The sequence below is a fragment of the Sceloporus occidentalis genome, unplaced genomic scaffold (assembly GCF_023333645.1).
Source record: "Sceloporus occidentalis isolate IW3139 unplaced genomic scaffold, rSceOcc1.0.p SCAF_1, whole genome shotgun sequence".
NCBI lineage: Eukaryota > Metazoa > Chordata > Lepidosauria > Squamata > Phrynosomatidae > Sceloporus > Sceloporus occidentalis.
In genome coordinates this window covers 209,168,168-209,187,817 of record NW_028316981.1, presented here as the reverse complement: position 1 = coordinate 209,187,817, position 19,650 = coordinate 209,168,168, and the positions used below count along the sequence as shown (strand labels likewise).

At 40.0% G+C, this 19,650-nt stretch overlaps 1 protein-coding gene across 1 annotated transcript in view; it reads left to right on the top strand.

Annotated features, from left to right (window-relative positions):
* Positions 1-19,650, top strand: part of LOC149323296 (complexin-1) — a 187,375-nt gene that overhangs the window by 92,985 nt on the left and 74,740 nt on the right. Inside the window, exon 3 of the mRNA XM_089488715.1 lies at positions 5,673-5,848. Coding sequence (XP_089344841.1) covers positions 5,673-5,848 — 176 coding nt within the window. The remainder of the gene's footprint in view (positions 1-5,672; positions 5,849-19,650) is intronic.

Below are 19,650 nucleotides of genomic sequence, written 5' to 3'. Positions count from 1 at the left end.
GTTTACATTTTTATAAACCAGATCTTTCCACAATATGCGATAAACTGGTAACAAAAGTTAAGGAACAGACTGGTAAGAAATTTAAGCAACCCAGAGAAGTATTCCTGAAGTCTTTCAGCATTCTTTGGTTTCATACTGTGTAACACCTCCCTTTTCTCTCCTTTAATGGATTGATCCATTAAAGTAAAGGGGAAAGAGTTCTGGAATTCCACACTGGGATTTTTGTTTGTAAACCAGTTCAAAAAGAGAGTGTCAGTTGGGAACTGCATCTCCTATCAGTCCTAGCCTTGAGTGGTAAGAATGAGGCATGGTGGAAGTGGCAGTCCAACAACATCTGAAGATTCACTGGTTTTAAAGATTAGACAAATGAATGGCTGATCATTTATCCACAATTTTTAGCTACTAGCAATAACTGGGGACTCCATGTTCAGACTCAGTACACCTGTCAATGCTGCATACTAGAAAGAAAGAAAAGGCCTTGATATCTTGGTGAAATCTCTAGCTTGACATTTATGAAGTTTCATCCAGTACTTGTAATGGAAAGAAATGAGACCAACACCATCTTTCTCATTCTGATGTTGCTGGAAGTCAGTGTGATGCAGTGGTTAAAGTGCTGGGTTAGAGTTGGGAAGATCCAGGTTTAGTCAAGTTCATGAAGCTGGATGAGAAACCTTCGACCAATCATTCTGTCTCCCAGTCTGACCTGTGTGTGTGTGTGTGTATGTGTCTTCTAATCAGCTGTTGATTTATGGCAATCCCATGGTGTTCCCCATCCAATTACGAACCAGAGCTGACTCTGCTTAGCTTCCATTTTCAGACAGGAGCTAGTGCCTTTTGGGTATTTAGGCTCCCAGTCTAATCTATATAATGGGTTATTTTGAGGGTGAGTGAAGAAGAATACAGCCACAAACACACTATCTGTGCATGTCAGAGAAAAAGCAGAATATTTGTGTAACTATGTTTTTTAAATGAAGTATTGTGAAACCCAGCACCTTGGAAACAGTTTTCCAATTACTATTACATGCCACTTCAGAGGCATATGGGAATTGCTCCATAGACTGATATAGGTAAATTCGTCTTTTTTTGAGGGGGGGGGGGGGTGACATGCTTTAAAAAAAAATTCTCCCAAACCACCAGTGGGAAAAAAAATCATTTCTATTTCTCCAGGCACCTGCTCTAAATTGCAAAGATTTCTGATGAACCTAAATGACTCACTGGGGCTTTTGTTGCTGAGCTGCCAAAAACAAGCTGTTAATAACATAATTCAGAGGTGTGCCAGTGCATGCACAAATAGATAGACAGGCAGGCAGATTGACGTGTGGCAGCTGGTTGTTCTGATGACAACAGAAGAATGAATCCAGGGTAGGTTTTTATTTTGTGGGAGCTATCCAGGTTGCTGAACATATATTACTAATAGCTCCTTGGAAAATTCTTTTACAGTCCATACAAAAACCTGTTGTTGTTAAGTGCTCTTGAGTTGACCCCAACTCATGGCAACTCTGTGGATCAGATATCTCCAAGACCTTCCGTCCTCCACTGCTTAGGCCCTGCAAATTCAGTCTTGTGACCTCCCTGATTGAGTCTATCCATCTGACATGCAATCTTCCTCTCTTTCTATTGCTCTCTACCTTTCCCAGCATTATTGTCTTTTCTAATGATCATGCCTTCCAATTATGTGGCCAAAGTACGGCAGCCATGATCATCTGGGTTTCTAAAGAGATTTCTGACTTGATCTGTTCTCTTCTTACTCCCTCTTGTATTTTGGCTGTCCACAGTATTCTCAGCACTCTTCTCCAGAAACACATCTCAAATGAGTTGATTTTCTTCTTCTCCACTTTTTTCTTTGTCCAGCTCTCACATCCATACATGGTGATGGGGAATACAATGGCTTAGATGACTGTAACTTCAGTGTTCAGTTATCTATTTTTACTGGTGGCGCAGTGGTTAAATGCCAGTACTTCAGCCACTCATTCACAAACCACAAGGTTGTGAGTTCAATCCCAGCCAGATGCTCAGAGTCGACTCAGACTGGCATCCTTCTGAGGTTGCCAAAATGAATACCTAGCTTGTTGGGGGCAATTAGCTTACAGTTGTAAACCACTTAGAGACTGCTTAATGTGGTATGAAGCAGTATATAAATGAAGCTGCTATTGCTCTGTATGATCTTTTCTGGTTCCTTCATAGCCTACAGTGGATATATCATCCAGTGGAAACCACCAGGTCCTACTGGAAATAGATATGGCAAAAGAAGGGGGATTTTAAAAAAAATTCCCTATGCACACCAAGTAATGCATTGAAGAGTAGTTACTGAACAATGCAACATTAGAGTGCCTTGTAGTACATGACATCCCTGCCAATTAGCAACATATCACAGCACAGCAGTCACTGTGATTAATGAGAACCTTCCTTTTGCAATTGTAGATAACATGGAAAAAATATCTATGAGAAGTCTGGGAAGTATGCTGTCTGTCCCCAGGGGCCACTTAAGCAAGGTTGTTCAAAACTGGGAGAGATGAGCCACAGTTTAATCTCATTGCTGCATATGAAGTGCAAATCTCTCCATGCCCAAAGAGATGGCAGTACCTACCATTGCCCTTTCGGCATTGCCCCCCCCCCCCCAGGACAAAAGAAAATCTTGATTGGTAAAATGCAAATAAACATTGCATATTCTAATTCACATGGTTAGATGTTAATTTAGGAATAATTCCCCTAATTTACTGTAGGAACTCTGTAGCACCTTTGATAATGAATGACAAAAGCTATCCTTAGCATAAGTTTTTATGGATCCAAGGAAAGCTTGTGCTTGAATTTGTTTTTCCTCAGTCTTAGAGTTGTTACAGGATTTGTTCATATATTTTCATACCAAATAAACTAACACAAACTAGTACAACATGTAGAAACACACTTCACTTAACCATAGTGGGAAAGATAGTGCCCTTTGTACTTGCTCAGCCGGTGGGTTCCACTGCTATTTATGGGCAACTTCAAGGTTCCTGCTCTTAGGATGTCCACTTACAAGAGAAGATACTGCTTTTCTTAAAATTGCAAAATTAGGTGTGTGTGTGTGTGTGTGTGTGTGTGTGTGTGTGTGTTAAACAGAAATACTACATACAACTTCCTCTAATGGGGAAGGCTGGCCAGGTAACTTGTGTGTCTGTTGAGTCTGTTGGTGGATGGGCAACTCCAAAGTCTCTGATCTCCCTCCTTATTTTTTTCATCTCTAATGTAAATAAAAATGTGAACTGGACACTGCCCTTAAAGACACCTTTTAAGAATTCTTGTTGTGTTTAAAATTTTAATTCAAGACTATTTAAATATGATAACTATTTAATATTATGCTGTGACAATGCTTCATTGTGTTCCCAATCCAAAAAATCTTAACCACTATGCTACTTTTGAAAGTAATGGAGGATAATGAAAGAGATGCATATGAAAGAGAGAGAAAGGAATACATTTCTATGTACATAAATGCATATATGTGGCTTTGTAGTCATATAAGAAACCATTGGCATTGTGATTTGAGTGTTTAACTAGGACTCTGGGAGACCAAAATGCAAATCACCACTGGACCATGGAAACTCACTGGATGACCTTGGGCAAATCACATTTTCTCAGCCTCAGAGGAAGGCTATGGCAAACCCCCTCTAAACAAATCTTTCCACAAAAAATTAAAAAATTAAAATTAAAATTAAATAAAAAAATACAGCTTCATTTCAGGGTCACTATAAGTTGGAAGGCATGTAATAACAATAAGTGGCTTTGTATTGTACAAAAGTACTCATTATACAGTGTATTATTTTCCACCCCACAGGCCAGATGTGAATGTTCATTACAGCTGGATTGCACAGGAAATCTACCTGGAGCTCAGTATATGGGGAGAGGGAGCTAAAGACCCTACCAAATCCCCTCTTAGAAAGACAAGGTGCCTACTGTGGTACATTCAAGTTTCTTTAACTTAGGCAAAGCCTGGAACCAAATTGCCTGAGCCTGTCAGTTCATCTGACTCTTTTCCCCTCTTGCATGATCGTTGAACACAGGGGTGGGGATACTTTGTCTTTCCAGATGTTCCCAGACAACTCTTTATAGTTGGCCACTGGGTAGAATTGATGGAAACTATAAGCCAAACCATCTGGACTGGAAGACAAAGGAGCTTAATTCAAATATCAGAGCCATGAGACATTACCACATTCCCATCCGTACCCTGACCTGGAAGGGGCTAGGAGGCAAGCTTGAATCCAGATTGCCCAGCTACTTTAAACCAAGGCTGGATTATCCCATTGATTTTAATTTCACTGGACTATATCCTGAATCTCTAGAAGTAATACCGAATGTCAGCCTTGACTAAGCTTCCAGACACAGCCAGGCTAAGGCTGTGTTGTGGCATAATGATAGCCTATAAAGCAGTGCTTAGAAGCAATAACCGTATCTTTTCTTCTGTCACTATATCTCTGAATTCAGTTTCCCAAGCAGCTTACCTCATTACAGCTGGGGCAGCTCTAACGGAAGATAAACTAACTGGAGATAAAGCTGATGTAGTTTTACTGACTCAGAAATATCTAGGGAAGAAAATGAAAATGCTAAACTAGGGGTATGTCTCCATATTGCCAGCATATGGGCTGTCTTATTGGAGAATTTGTGTTCCACAGCAGATATACATGAGAGCTAGGATGTCTCATTTTCAAATCCTCGATATGAAGTAGCATAGGCTGTATTGTGCCAGATTCATAAATGTTTGCAGGTTTTACCAAGAACAAATACAATTTGTTATAAAATTAATTGGGATTAAAGAATTAGACTAGATGATCTTTGAAGTCCCTTCTCATTCTATGATTCTAACTATTCTAGGAACCCCACTGAGAAAACACTATATAGGCTCATAACTTTGCACTGTAGATATCTGTCATAACAAAAATGGTAATTACAATTTTTTTCTTTCCACATTGCCCCAGTAAGCAGATTCAATTCCTTTCACAAATATCCTTTCACCAAAATATTGTTTGTATGCAATTCATTTTAGGCTGAAAGATAACTATGTTGCCCACCTCCACTCAGATGTTTTCATGGATGTACAGGAAAATGACTCCAGATCTTCTCTGCCCAAGCCCTCTACCCCATTCTAGCCTTCGAGATTTTTCCAGGAGAAAGACAAGTCTGAGAATTCTACCTCTTTTATAACCATTTCCAAAGAAAAAACAGCGGCCTCATTTGAACAATTGTATATTGGCTTGGAGCTCAGGTGATTTATCTTATTGGACTATAGCACCCAGTATTCTCCATCCAGTATGGCCATTGGTCCTGGGCAATGAAGGATTCTGTGACGTTAACTTTTCCATGCTCCAGATTCTTGGCTTTAAAAAAATTGTGGCATTTAAACTGTATGTGTATCCTGACCTTTATTGTACATAAGCCTCAGGGGCAGGGTTGCCATTAAGACATTCTTGACCCCAGGTCTGTTTTAAGTCAGAAAAGTCCTTTTTTAGAAAGGGGGAGGACGCATGAAGAAACCATCCCTGGGTCCCAAACCCACCTTGTCCTGTAGAAGGACATATTCTGTTCCTAGAAAAGATACTTTTGGAACTGGCTCCCTATTTACAAAAGCAACACTTTATTCCTTCCCACATCCCACTCCTCAATTGTCTCTTTACAGTCCTCTTTGATTTTTTGTCTTTTAGGGGCTACCAAAGACATGGGGAAGATGCTGGGAGGAGAAGAGGAGAAGGACCCAGATGCTGCCAAGAAGGAAGAAGAACGACAGGAGGCCCTTCGGCAGCAAGAAGAAGAGAGGAAAGCTAAATATGCCAAGATGGAAGCTGAAAGGGAAAACGTGAGACAAGGGATTCGGGACAAGGTAGGGTTCACTTTCAGAAGAGTCAAAGAATCCACTTGGGACATGACCATGGGTAAATGTGGTATCAAATATCTGCTCAAATTTCTCTACTCCCTTTGTAGGCAAAGAAACAGGGTGTTCACCAGTGGCAGAAGACACTTTCCAAATTCTGCTCCAGGCTCTCTGTTCATGTAGACAGTACCCCCTGTATCTTCCTTTTCCTTCTCTTTTGTACATGGGGGGGGGGGGGATGATGCTGAAAGCTGCCACCACAACAGCAACCATAGAATCTATTAAGGTCATTTTGAATTTTGATCCTGTCCTCTGGGGTGTTGGCTACTCCTCCTAATTTGGTGTCATCTGCAAATTTGATAAGTATGCCCCCAATTCTGTCCTCCAAAACATTGATAAAGATGTTGAATAGCACTGGGCCCAGGACAGAGCCCTGTGGGACCCCACTAGTCACTTCTCTCCAGGATGAAAAGGAGCCATTGTTGAGCACCCTTTGGGTTCGTCCAGTCAGCCAATAACAAATCCACCTAACAGTTGCATTGTCTAGTCCACATTTGACTAGCTTGTTTGCAAGAATATAAAGGGTGGAGGTTGCTTGTCAAAGCCTATACTGAAATCCAGATATGCTATATCGCTTTGTCTACCAAGTTGGTAATTTTATCAAAAAAGGAGATCAGATTAGTCTGGCATGACTTATTTTTCAGAAACCCATGTTTGACTTTTTGTGAACTTGGAATTGCTTTCTAAATGTTCACAGACTCTCTGTTTAATTATCTGCTTGAGAATCTTTCCTGGTATTGATGTCAGACTAACTGGATGATAATTGCTGGGATCCTCTTTTTTCCCTTTTTGAAGATCGGGACATTTGACATTCTCCAGTCTGCTGGCACTTCTCCTGTTCTCCAATTCTTAATGGTTCTTAGATTATATTTGCCAGTTCTTTTAATACCTTTGGATGTAGGTCACTTTGCAACTTGGGTACCATTTTCCATCCTCTGTAATATCCTCAGCCTAGTGTCATTCTAAGGCACTGCGATGGAGGTGGATGGTAAAGGATATTTGGAGAAAACATTGTAAAGTTAAACTATGTAAAATTAAAAATGCAAAAAGTGGCTCTTTTTGAGTAGTAGCGTAGGAGGGAAAATGAAGGAAATGGGAAAAAATCACAGAAATGTTCCTGGAAAAAAGTCTTTTGCAAATATTTGGCACATCTCTACATGAAACTTCTTCAGGATGTGTTCAGCAACACTGCATTTAAAAGTATTCTTAATATTCCCATGATGATCATAATGTTGATGATTAATGCAATGTGACAGATGTGTGTAGTATTATACAGGCTAACATAAAAGGATCAGTCTCTTCCCCATCTGCATTTGAACAGAAAGAGAGATAATGAAAGCAAAATCTAAGACAAAAGTTAAGTGGATTAATGTAATCTATTTATTATTTCAAATTATTATTATTATTATTACCACTATTATTATTATAACATTTAATTCTATCCAACCTTTTTCCCAGATTGGGACTCAAAGAGGCTTACAATGATTTGAAAATACTGTTAAAAAACCACAAAATACAAAAGTTAAAACAGAATTAAATGTCAGAAAAATTAAAATCAAGTTAAAATATACATCATTAAAACACACACACACACACACACACACACACACACACACACCAGCTTGTTTGACTAGCTTGTTCACAAGAATATAAAGGGTGGAGGTTGCTTGTCAAAGCCTATACTGAAATCCAGATATGCTATATCCCTTTGTCTACCAAGTTGGTAATTTTATCAAAAAAGGAGATCAGATTAGTCTGGCATGACTTATTTTTCAGAAATTTTCTGTGCCGTAACATTGCTTTCCATGTAGGAAAGCATGTTTTCTATGCTTCCTTCCCCTTCTTTAGCTGCTGTGAGGACTGTCACTAAACTAAAAGAGAACAAGAAAATCTGAGTATGAGAAGCAAATTGTTATCTCTTGTAATAAAGAAAAATCCTCTACTCCAGCACTAGGCAAGATTCAGCTGTCCAGGCAGAAGAATGTCTTGGACCATTTCTGGTGGTTGTGTTGCTAATATGTCTTAACACCATCACCCTTTATGGTCTACTCAGGAGTCAACTCCTTGACTTTAGTTGAACATACCTCCAGGTAAAAGTATATCATTTGTTAATAAAAAAATATTTACATCCCACCATGTAACATCCCACCAGGGCAACATACAATAAGAACAGTTTAAACAATTTAAAACCATTTTAAATATGAAATAGATAATAATAATAATAATAATAATAATAATAATATACACTTCTAAAGCATAGACAATTATGTAATAGTTAATGACAAATTAAGAAAGTTAAAATCATGTACATCTACAGTTTGGATAAGATTATTCAACTGTTAATGAACAATAGCAGTGCAAGGGTGTAGGTTTGTTTAACTGTGCAGCAGGATTACTCAGCCCAGCAACAGGATTGATTGAAAAATCCCAGATTGAGTCTAGGTTTTCTCAGGCCTGTTACAGACAGCCAAAATAAAGCTGCTTCGAGTCACAGTGGAGGTATGGTGTTTCAATGATGCATGCATCCTAAGAGTCCAGAAGTCGCACCAAAGCCACGCTCCAGCCCTAAGGACTGGATAGTGGCTTTGGTGTGGCTTCTGGACTCTTAGGACGCATGCATCATTGAAACACCATACCTCCACTGTGACTCGAAGCAGCTTTATTTTGGTTGTCTGTAACAGGCCTCAGTTTCAGGTATATGGCCAGAAAGTCCATGACTTTGTTCCTGTTCTTTCTAATTCTATTTTAGAGACTTCCATGTTTTATTTATCCAAAAATATTTTCTGTCAGCTTCTGGTACTACCAGAAACTTTATATACCAGCTCTCCAGGTTGGTTTATTTTGGAAAGAACAGAAATAAAATCTGGGATTTTTCAATCAAAATGGATGAGCGTTCCTCAAGTGCCTTTCAATTCCTCTCTTCCTGTTTATCTCACCATGAAAGATGTGTGTGTGTGTGTGTGTGTGTGTGTGTGTGTGTGTGTGTACACAGACACACACATATACCTACCTACTGATGAGCATTCTGGCCAATGTTAATTTTGCATTCTCAATGTCATCTGCTAGAAATGAGAGGTTGGGGGTGGGCAAAGTGTTACCATGAGCCATATGGGCAGATGCCAAAAGTAATATTCCTGAATACTTATCTTTTTATGGATGCGAAGCTGTGCTTAGAGCATCTCTGATAAATTGATGATTTATTTATGTTTGTTTGCTTTTGATACGTTGTGGGAACATGAGTTCTGTGAGTTGCATTTGTAATGATGGGAGGGTCTTTGAAGAGGGAAGCTTTGCACCACATAGGAGAATCCAAATGTACTGCAAGTATTTAAGGGCATTTTACCAGAGGTTCTAGAATTCCCAGGACATGCATCATTACTAAGTATCTCTAATTTCACCTTGTGTCTCATCCATGCTAGCCGGGTGGTATCTGGAGAGCAAATTAAATTTGATTTACCTTTCTTGCAGTATATTAAATTGCCAAAGCTAGCGTACAGCAAACAGAATTTGATGTAGGTTTACTTATTAAGCTTTCTGCTGCTCTTTGATTACATAATTCACTGAGTAGATGGGAGGAGGAACTGCTGATGACTAAAAGAAGATGCTGTTTGAAAGCTATGTCAGTCAGATGGTGCCTGAGGCTTGTATACTGTTAAAGCTAACTGGACTTTGCTATGGTCAATTTTTATATATGAGGCTTGTCTTTCAGAACTGTGGCTGATGCTCTGACCTCCTTAGGAGGATTGAAAAGTCAGTTTTTCAAAACAACATAAAGTTAAACTAGCTGAATTAAAAATTTAGAAAGTGGTCCTACTCGAGGAGTACTGAGTGCAGCATAGAGGTTAAAGTATTAGACTATGATTCTGGAGATCAGGGCTAGATTCCCTGCTAGATCATAAAAAAACCATTGGGTGGCCTTGGGTGAGCCACATATTCTCAGCCCCAGAAAGCTCCATAGTAAATTCACTGCAGGGTTGCCATAAGTGAGAAATGACTTGAAACACACAACAACAACAACAACAACGTTGGAGGAAAAAGGGTAAAAGAATGTGTTTAGTAACACTATATTTAAAAGTCTTCTGTATAGTCTCCTGATGATCATAATGTTGATGATTAATGCACCATGATAGATTTCTGTGGTATTAAACAGGGCAACATGAAAGGACTAATCTCTTCCCCATCTGCATTTGAACAGAGAGAGAGAGAGAGAGATCATGAAAACAAAAGCTGGGACAAAGATCAAGTTGATTAGAGAAATCTATTTATGATTTCAAACTTTCACAACTTCTGGACTCAGCTGGCGCTCCCAACTTTGCAAATCAACCAGCCGAGCGCAGCTTCTAGCCAGATTTTTGGTGGGATACAGCTGGGCATCAACAGCATTTTCCATGTAATAATATCTGCCTGCATCCCGAGTTGAAAACAGCAGCAATAAACAATTTATTCTTCAATGCAATAAACTTCTTAGTCTGATTAGCCACTCTTCTAGTGTTGCTATCCCCCCCCCCCCTGCAGTTCTGTGCATACAACATCCTGGCCGCTGCTATCTTATAGAGTAAAAGTCTTCTAAATTTCTTCTCGGTTTGAATATCTACTATGTTAGGCATATTTAGAAGATACAGTTCTGGACTGAATAGCATTCTCTCTCATAATATTTCCATTATTTGATTGTGCCTTCATTCTTTTCCCAAAAAAATTTGCTGAAAAATTTCAAACCGTTGGTTTAAACATTTAAAACCATCTTCCAAAAGACATATACGAATAAGGTTTTTTCTTTCACCACCTACTTTTTATGATTTTATTTTGGTTGCCAGATTTATAGATCCATAGTTCTGCTGTAGACCATGCCTGCGGCAGGCAGGCACACGTAGCTACAGTCAGATCAGCTAGAACGTAATCTTATTCTTTCCCAGCTCAATTTCTTATTACATTACTTCCTGCAGATACATTGCTGCAGTGAAGATCTGTGTTTCTGCCATCTGTCTTCACCATCTACTCAATAATGATACTGCAAAATAAACTTCCAGCTAAACAGAGTACAAGGAAGAAAGGGGGCTGGGCAGGCATAAAAAACCCTTCTCTTGGAGGACAGAGGGGTGTATTCCACACAGTCTGAACACTTCCCCTGAAAATATCCTGCTACTTTCAGGTATATGCCAGCTTGTATCCCATCACCAGTATTAGAGTAAGATTTAAGTGGCTGTCCATTAGAGTTTTGTATAGAACACAGGCACCATCTTGTCCATCACCTTAGGCAAGAAAATGTCTTGGATTGCACCAGGATGCCTTCTAGTTAAACATTCTTCTGTGGAAAGGGGGGGGGGGATCAGTTACTCCTCAAAGAAATCTTAGAAATAGCTACATGATAAATAATTCACAGGGTAATCATTCTGATCCATTCCCATTCCTATTTGCTAACTAGCTGGGAATATATAGACCCAATCAGTTTATTCCAAAATGAGGACGTGACCCATGTTTATTTGCCAGGCCACCATTTCTTGTCTCATCTCACTGTCTTAATAAAGAGAAGCAAAACTAGCAACATCTATATTTGTTTATATTTGTCTGTATGGTTTAGTATTGACTATAAGGCCGACTTCCCTAGCAGCCTTGTAAAATCAAATTACAAGACTAGTTTTTTTTAAATAAAAAACACATGAAGAGATGTTCTAAGTGAGGGAAGTTATTAAGCCTCACAATACTGACAGGCCTTTTATTGTACAAACCACAATGGGACATGTAGTTCAATCTTGGTTTTCATACAGCTCTGCACATTTTTGTTCTAAAACAAGAGTTATGAATCACTCGGCTGAATTCTTGCTTTATTCTCTCCATTATCAAAGGAGCAATTATGTGAGATGACTGGAAAGAAGAATATTGTTGCTAGTTTGAGGCAATATTCTCAAAAAAAGATTGAAAGTTGGGCACGTAGTCACAGCAAAACACATCTTACTTAGATGTGTAATATAGATGGATGCCAGTTTAGTTTTGAAATTTTTAAAAAGCAAGTTTAAAAATCAATAATGGGCAAGGTAAAATGTCATTGATATATGAGAGAAAGGTTAATTATTAAATAGTAAATTATATGAACATGACAATGCTCTAGCACAGGATGATTCAGATATCAAAGTTCATCATTTCATAGCTTCAAAGCTCCCCCCCCCCCAACTTGGCAGGATTATAAATTGATTTTCTGCCAATTTTTTTTTTGGGGGGGGGGTGAAAATTCTTTGCAAAATACCCCTTGATTTTGCTCTTTGCCCCCATCCCATTATGAGCTTGGAAGAGAAGAAAACAGCTATATAATTGTTTGAAAACCCCATTTTTCATTCAGCCAACAATTCTCTTTTTGCTTTCCTTTTCTCTGTCTCTTATGATCTCAACTTCTTACCCCCACATTTTCTTTTGTTTATTAGTTCCAATGTGGATCTCAGCAAAAGTCCAGCATTAAGAGTTTCACAACTGAGTTTATTGGGACAAGTGAGGAGTCTCTGTGCACTGTCTGGTTTAGTACAGAGGTGGTCTATCTGAATCCAGGGAAGATACCACCTTCTAAACTCTCCTTGGATGTCCTCCCATGGAATTACAAAATCAGACACAAAAGATGGGTTATGTGAGGGGCATTGCGTTGACCTATTTACCTTGTAATGTCCCTGGAAGAAGCAACACAAAGATCAACCTGATGTGGGCTCAACTGAGACTAGGTATCATCCCTTGACTACTTCTTCAGCCTTCTCTTGAGCAAAACCTCTGATCTGGGGGGAGACAATGCAGTGGCTGGGTTGCTGCCTGGCTGGATATCTGCTGGAAGGCAAATCCAGGTGCTCTTACCCAAGTTATAGGACTTTAGAAATGAAAATAAACCTAAGAAATTCTTCAAGGGCAGAGCCCTTCTCCATCCAGGATCTCAGGTGGAGCTCGGTTCCAGAGCTCCACCTTACACCACAAGTGTGCCAAAGGAGTACACTAGAATTCTTACCTTCTCCCATGTTAATGTGCCAGATGGAGGCCTATTTATTTTCACCACTCTAGCCAATTGTCCCAACTTCCCTCAGCTACAATGTGGGGTAGCCCTCCCAAAAAAAGAGTGAGTTAAAAGAGTGGGGAAAAAATCCTACCCATCCCCATATCAACAAGCAATGCTCAGACTGCACAGAGGTCAGTGGGTAGTCATTGTGCTGAGCTCACAAAGGGACATGTGAAAGGGTGGCCAGGGCTTATAATGGCCATGTCTCTGCCCCTTCCCCAAGTATGACAGCATGGCACCTCATGCCAGTTGCAAAAGGTCTCAGGTCTCCTTTGCATGGAGGCCATTCAAATGTAGCCCTCTCCCCGACACTGCTGGGCACCACTTGTGTCCAGGACCTCAATCTCTATGTTGCTTTATTCTTTTTTAATTATTGATACTGAATTAATTGTGATGGTCATCTAACCACAAAATACAGTAATCTACTTGGATCTTGTAACCTAAACATTGTAATTCCCCAGAGTGAAGGAAGTACCAAAAAAGAGTAGTTTTGCAAAAATTTAAGAGAACTAGGGCTTGGATGAAGAACCAGCTGTGAAATGTTGCAGCTGTTGTTCTCTTGCAGTCATTCTCAGTGAGTCAATCAAACAAATGGCTTAATTAATAACTTAAATTCTGGCATCAAGTTAATACAGAGATTTCAACTTAAGTCAATTAATTAAGTTAAAAATAAATTTAATTAAGTTGCTCATTTTGCTTAATTGACATAAACTAGTCAGTTCCTATCTTCAACAAGATCAAATCTTAAAGAAATAACAATCCTGCAAACCAAAGTGACATATGTTCATAAACTGATTTATCCTGCAAGCTTAGCTTTATCTTCATAACTGCTGTTTTCTGTGCCTCATAATGTTATAAAAGATGATGCAGTTTTGGTGAATGAGACATCTCCAGGCCCCTTTGTCTTCCACTGCTCTACTTAGGTCTTGCAAATTTAGGCCCGTAACCTCCCTGATTGAGTCTATTCATCTGTGGTCTTCCTATCTTTCTGCTACCCTCTCCCTTTCCAAGTATTATTGTTTTTTCTAATAGTGCCTTCTCATGATCTGGCCAAAGTATGATAGCCTCATTTTGATTGTTTTGGCTTCCAGGAAGGTTTCAGGCTTGATCTGTTCTAGGACCCAATTGTTGATGCAGTGACTAGGGATGGCATCTCTCCTCTGGATGCCTGTCTGGAGTCGGTAATGGGCTGGATGAGGGAAAACAGACTCAGTTTGAATCCAGAGAAAACGGAAGTGCTCATGATAGGTTCCCTGGGCCCGGGGATGGATGTTTGTCCACCTGTCCTGAATGGGGTCACTCTCCCCCTGAAGGACTCCGTTCGCAGTCTGGGGGTGCTCCTGGACTCGTCACTCCAGCTTACATCTCAGGTGGATGAGATGGTCAGGAGCACCTGTTATCAGCTTCGGCTGATATGCCAGCTGCGACCTTATCTGGGCCAGGGGGACCTTGATACGGTGGTACATGCTCTGGTAACCTCTCGGTTGGACTTCTGTAATGCGCTCTACATGGGGCAACTCTTGTACCATACTCGGAAGCTACAATTGGTTCAGAATATGGCAGCAAGACTGGTCACTGGATCCTCCAGGGCCAGTCATATAACACCTGTCTTTAAAGATCTACATTGGCTGCCTATTCGCTTCCAAGCGCAATACAAGGTGTTGGTTATTACCTAAAGCCCTAAATGGCCTGGGCCCAGGGTACTTGGAGGACCGCCTCTCTCCATATAATCCACCCCGCACACTCAGGTCGGCTGGGAAGCAACTATTGAGAGTTCCAGATGCTAAATATTCCTTCTCTATCTTGGCCCCACGGCTCTGGAACTCGCTTCCTGGCGAGCTCCACTCGGCCACCTCCCTCGACCTATTCAGGAAGGGGTTAAAAACCTTCCTTTTCCAGCAGGCTTTCCCCTAGCGTCCCCAATGAAACTTCTTCTCTCCCTCCACCGCTGTTGCATTCTGTGCTAGCTTGGATGTTGTTACTTGTCGTTTTTAACGTATCTTATTGCTGTTTTATTGTGTAGTGTAATATGTGTATTATGCGGTGTAATTTGTATACTTTGTACATTTTAGCACATTGTAACCCGCCTTGATCTATGGAAAGGCGGGCTATAAATAAAGATTTTATTATTATTATTATTTATTTGTCTTTTTGGCTGTCCACGGTATCCTCAGCACTCTTCTCCAGCACATCTCAAATGAGGTGATTTTCTTCTTAGGCACTTTTTTCACTTACAGCACTCACATCTGTACATGGTGATGGGGAATACAATGGCTTGGATTATTCTAACTGATGAGTGGAGTAACGAACACACCATGACCTGATATGCAGTAGGCACTGATGCATATTGGGATATTCTCCAATGCATATCCAGACACCAGCTAGGAAATGCCACAGCACAATGGGAGAATTTAGTGCACATAAGAAGTGCCCAATGTGCATCAGGACACTCTTGCTGCACATCTTTGCAATACACTAACAGGAGCTCATTGCATGAGTGCAACACAGCTACTGATTTACAATTTTATGAAACGTAGACTATGCATCTTATCACACAGGTGAAATTGGGCAAAATTTGGGGTTAAACAGCGATTATCCCATGCAAACATTATATCGCAATTAGGATTTTCACACAACGTCACTATTGAACAGGCAATAAACAGGCAATAAACAGCAACAAATTATTCATGAGGAAATCCCAGAAATGATTTGTTGTTTATTGCCCGTTTAATAGCGATGTGTGTGAAAATCTTAATTGTGACATCACGTTTTGCTTAGAATAATCGCTGTTTAAACCCCCAATTTTCCCTGTGTGATAAGGTCCTCTGATGTACCATCTTAGCCATTAGTGTCTTGTATAGAGTTTAAGGGCATAATCCACTGTGGGCTTCCCATGAACAATACCACTGAATAGAGTGGGAAATATAAGGAATAGGAATAAAAAACAAATTGGCATGAGCTGGCATTTTCTGAATGAATGAAGCTACCTTGTGATCTATGAGTTGATTAACAGAAATGCTTGTCTCTTTTGGTTTTTGATTCTTGGAAGAAAGCTGGGACATCAGGCCTTCCTCATCAATGCCTGCAACCATGTTTACATGTTTGAAAAATGTACACAATGTTTTAATCAATGCATTAAAATCATGCACGGGGAAAAATACATGCCAAAATATGCACAAAATTTCTCACAACTGGATTCAGAGCATGGGCAAGGTGAACATGTGGATGAAATTTTGGGCGGCACAATAAAAATGCAACCAGCAGGTTTTCATATCTGCAATCAAGAGAATTACCATTTCTCTGTTTTCCCAAGCAATCCCCCTCCAATCTGCCCTGATTTAAGAGAGAAAGGACAACACCTTGGATGATGGTGATGACAGTGAAGCTGACAATAAAGGTGATTTTCAGTTGAAGTATTTTTAGGCTGCCAGTCATATGCACATATTCATGTTCATAGTGAATTAGAAGTTTAAAATAGCACCTACACTGAAAAAGAGCAAGCCAGAAACAATACAACAGCAGCAGTGCTGAGAATATAAGACAGATAAGACAGATATAACATTTAAGAGAGTGCAAAACATAACAATTAAGTTTCCCTTCCTTTCCAGCAAGTTTCAAAGAAATAAATACTTTTAAGAACTTTATCACACACTGCTTTTAAGCCACCATAAAAGTTTGATAATAGTGCCTTTGGGGATACCTATCACACAGTATTATATCCTTCTTGTTGCTGTCGTGAATTCCAAGCGCCTTGCCGTTGATGGGGAAAACCTGTCAATATGTTCCCAATTGCACTGTGTATAGTGCTAGTCCACTAAGTTTTGGTTCCAGGAGCCCCCATGGGTACCAAAATCTGTAGATGTTCAAGTCCCATTAAATACAGTGGTGTAGTAAAAAGGTGTCCCTTACATAAAATAGCAAAATCAAGGTTTGCTTATTGGTATTTGTATATTTTTTTTACATATTTTCAACCTGTCAACGATTAAATCCATGGATAAAAATTCGGAGAGTCAACTATAACTTACTTCTGTAGCAGTTTCAGAATTACATTCTCATGTGGTGTTAGACTCTCCTCCTCTCTCCCCCTCCCCTCCCCCTTGCTATTCCAGAATAGCTTGTGGTTTTAAAAAAGTCTATTCATTCATGTTAAGCTGTATTAGCAAAACTTCAAAATTGCATTAAAAAACAACCCCACCACACACAAAAATGAAAGTCATTCCTAGGTAGGGCCTAGAGCAGGGAGACAGGGTAAAGGACAAGGGTTGAAGGGTGCATGTGGGCCAGCAACAGTCCGATCATGCTAATGATGGCACATACAATACGGAATGTTCCCAAAATGTTATGCATACACTTCCTTAATGTGATTGCAGCAAGAATGGCAGCCATATGATAAAATCCTAAGAGACCCCTAAGTAGGCTGTTGTGGGAAAAGAAAATACTAGCTCATGCTGGTCTCCTTCATTTTGCATTGACTGAACATTTTCGAAAGGCACACCCAGATAGAGCACAATGTCTTATGTAGGGCAATGCAAACATCCTGCTGCTCATACCAAAGAGGTCTGAGCCTGTGCAAAAGTTCATGGTTTTGAGAATATTTGACCCAAATGTTAACAAAAATCATGGAGAGAAAGCTCTCTGTGTAGCTCCACTGGTGTGCTCCTCTCCTAGCAAACAATGTACTTTGGGGTACAAAAGGTTGGAAAATCATGGTGGCAGGAGCCCCCTGATGATGGGACTGGGACTCTTAGTCCCAGAGTTCATCCATACTGCAGAAATAATCCAGTTTCACACCACTAACTGCCCTGGCTTAATGCTATGGAGTTCTGGGAGTTGTAGTTGGTTGTGGCCCCAGAGCTTTGCTAGGGATGCAACCCTAGACTCCCTAGAGTCTCTAGCAGCAAGGCTGAACTAGCAATGTTGCAATTGGAGCCACTGCTCCAAGTCCTCCAGTGGCTAGCTTAAAGACTGAGGGTGTAGCTATGGGGAGAGGAGTGTAGCAAAATACGGGTTTTTATCCCCCAAATAAGAAATCTGTTCCCCATGGTTTTTTTCTTTCTTTCCAGTCACCACATTTTTAGCATTGTAGAGAGTGAGATGTTCAAAATTATTCACCTCTAGATCTCTTACATTTGCCATGTTCATATTCCCTTGGTACCCTTGCCTGCCTGTTTTCTTGGGTTGCCTAAACTCTGCCTCCAAACATTTAAGCAAGAATTTTGAGTTAATGCAATGCTAGAAATTTGGAGACTCATAGAAAATCCCCTTCTTTTTCCCCTCTCCACCCCTGCTAGGGACACATGCACTCAAGACAGAAATGCTCCCTTTTTTGTATCCTTCATCCTTTTCAAGAATGGATATCATTGATTACCCACCCTGATGGCACATTGTGGCAACTGCTTATTATTATTATTATTATTATTATTATTATTATTATTATTATTTCATTCAATTATCTATATCCTGTCTTTTTCCCAGTTTGGGAGTCAAGCTGGCTTTCAACAATAAAAAAAGTAATTAGTTCAAAAGTTAAAAAGCAACCAAACCATTATAAAATTTGAAACCAATCAAAATAAACTAAAATAGCAACAACAAAACCTCTGGGACTCTGGATTCAGTCATGGCATCAGCAATAGAGAGAAGGAGAGTTTTGACCACTAGCTGTCATTGCACCTCATTCTGCCAAAAGCTTTTAAATACTTGTCTACTTCCATCATGGAGTAAACGCCTGCATACCATAGACCATAGTCTCCAGCTGTCCTGATTTTGCAGACAGTCCTGATTAATCCTCTACTGTCCTACTTTTTTAATTGTTTTAAAAATGTCCCTGTTTTTCTCTCCTCCGCTTTCCTCCTTTCTCCTCAACTTACTTTAATTGCTGCAAACTGAATTTAAAGCACAAAAGTATCTTGCACTTATTTAACTCAACAGGGAGTGAGGAGGAGAGGAGAAGATAGGTCTTACCCTTCCCAGTATGCTCAGGCAAAGGCAAATGGCTTCATCCTTTCATAGCTTGTGTGTTCTCCCTCATTAATAACTTTTACAATCTTGATCACACCCTGATGTCGCTTGGCCACATGTGTCCCATTTTTCTGTGAAATGTTGGAGGGAGAGTCAGCACCATGTAGTTATTTGAGCATTGGACTATGACTCTGAAGACCAGGGTTCAAATTTCACCTGGCCATGGAAACCCACCTTGGGCAAGTCATACTCTCTCAGGCTCAGAAAAAGGCAAAGAGAACCCCCACTCTGAACAAATCTTGTCAAGAAACCTCTATAATGAGTTCACCTCAGGGCCTCTGTAAGTCACAAACACCTTGAAGACACAAAACAATGACAAGGTACACACACAACACCCACCCATATACACTCACATCTTTTCCACCAGAGTTTTGGGAAAGTTCCCCTATACTGCTTCAGCCCCTGTTTTTCCAAGTCACATTTAAAACAGTACTTCAGTGTCTGGGCCCAAGAGATGCTGAGCTCTGTCAGTGAGAAATCGGAACAAAACCAGCTGTTCCCTTGTAATGCCTTTGCAGTATTTTTACAAAATCCTCCAGTTTTGGTGAAACTGTTTCATGTTTTACAAGTACAATCTGAGGCAGCGGGAGGGGGGGAATATTAGAAAATAACTTTGTTGCCTGATATCACTGGAGGGTTCCAAGAAACCTGACTCAAAAGAGAAGAAGCTTGTTGTCTGAAAATTCTGATTTGAAGCTCTTCTTTT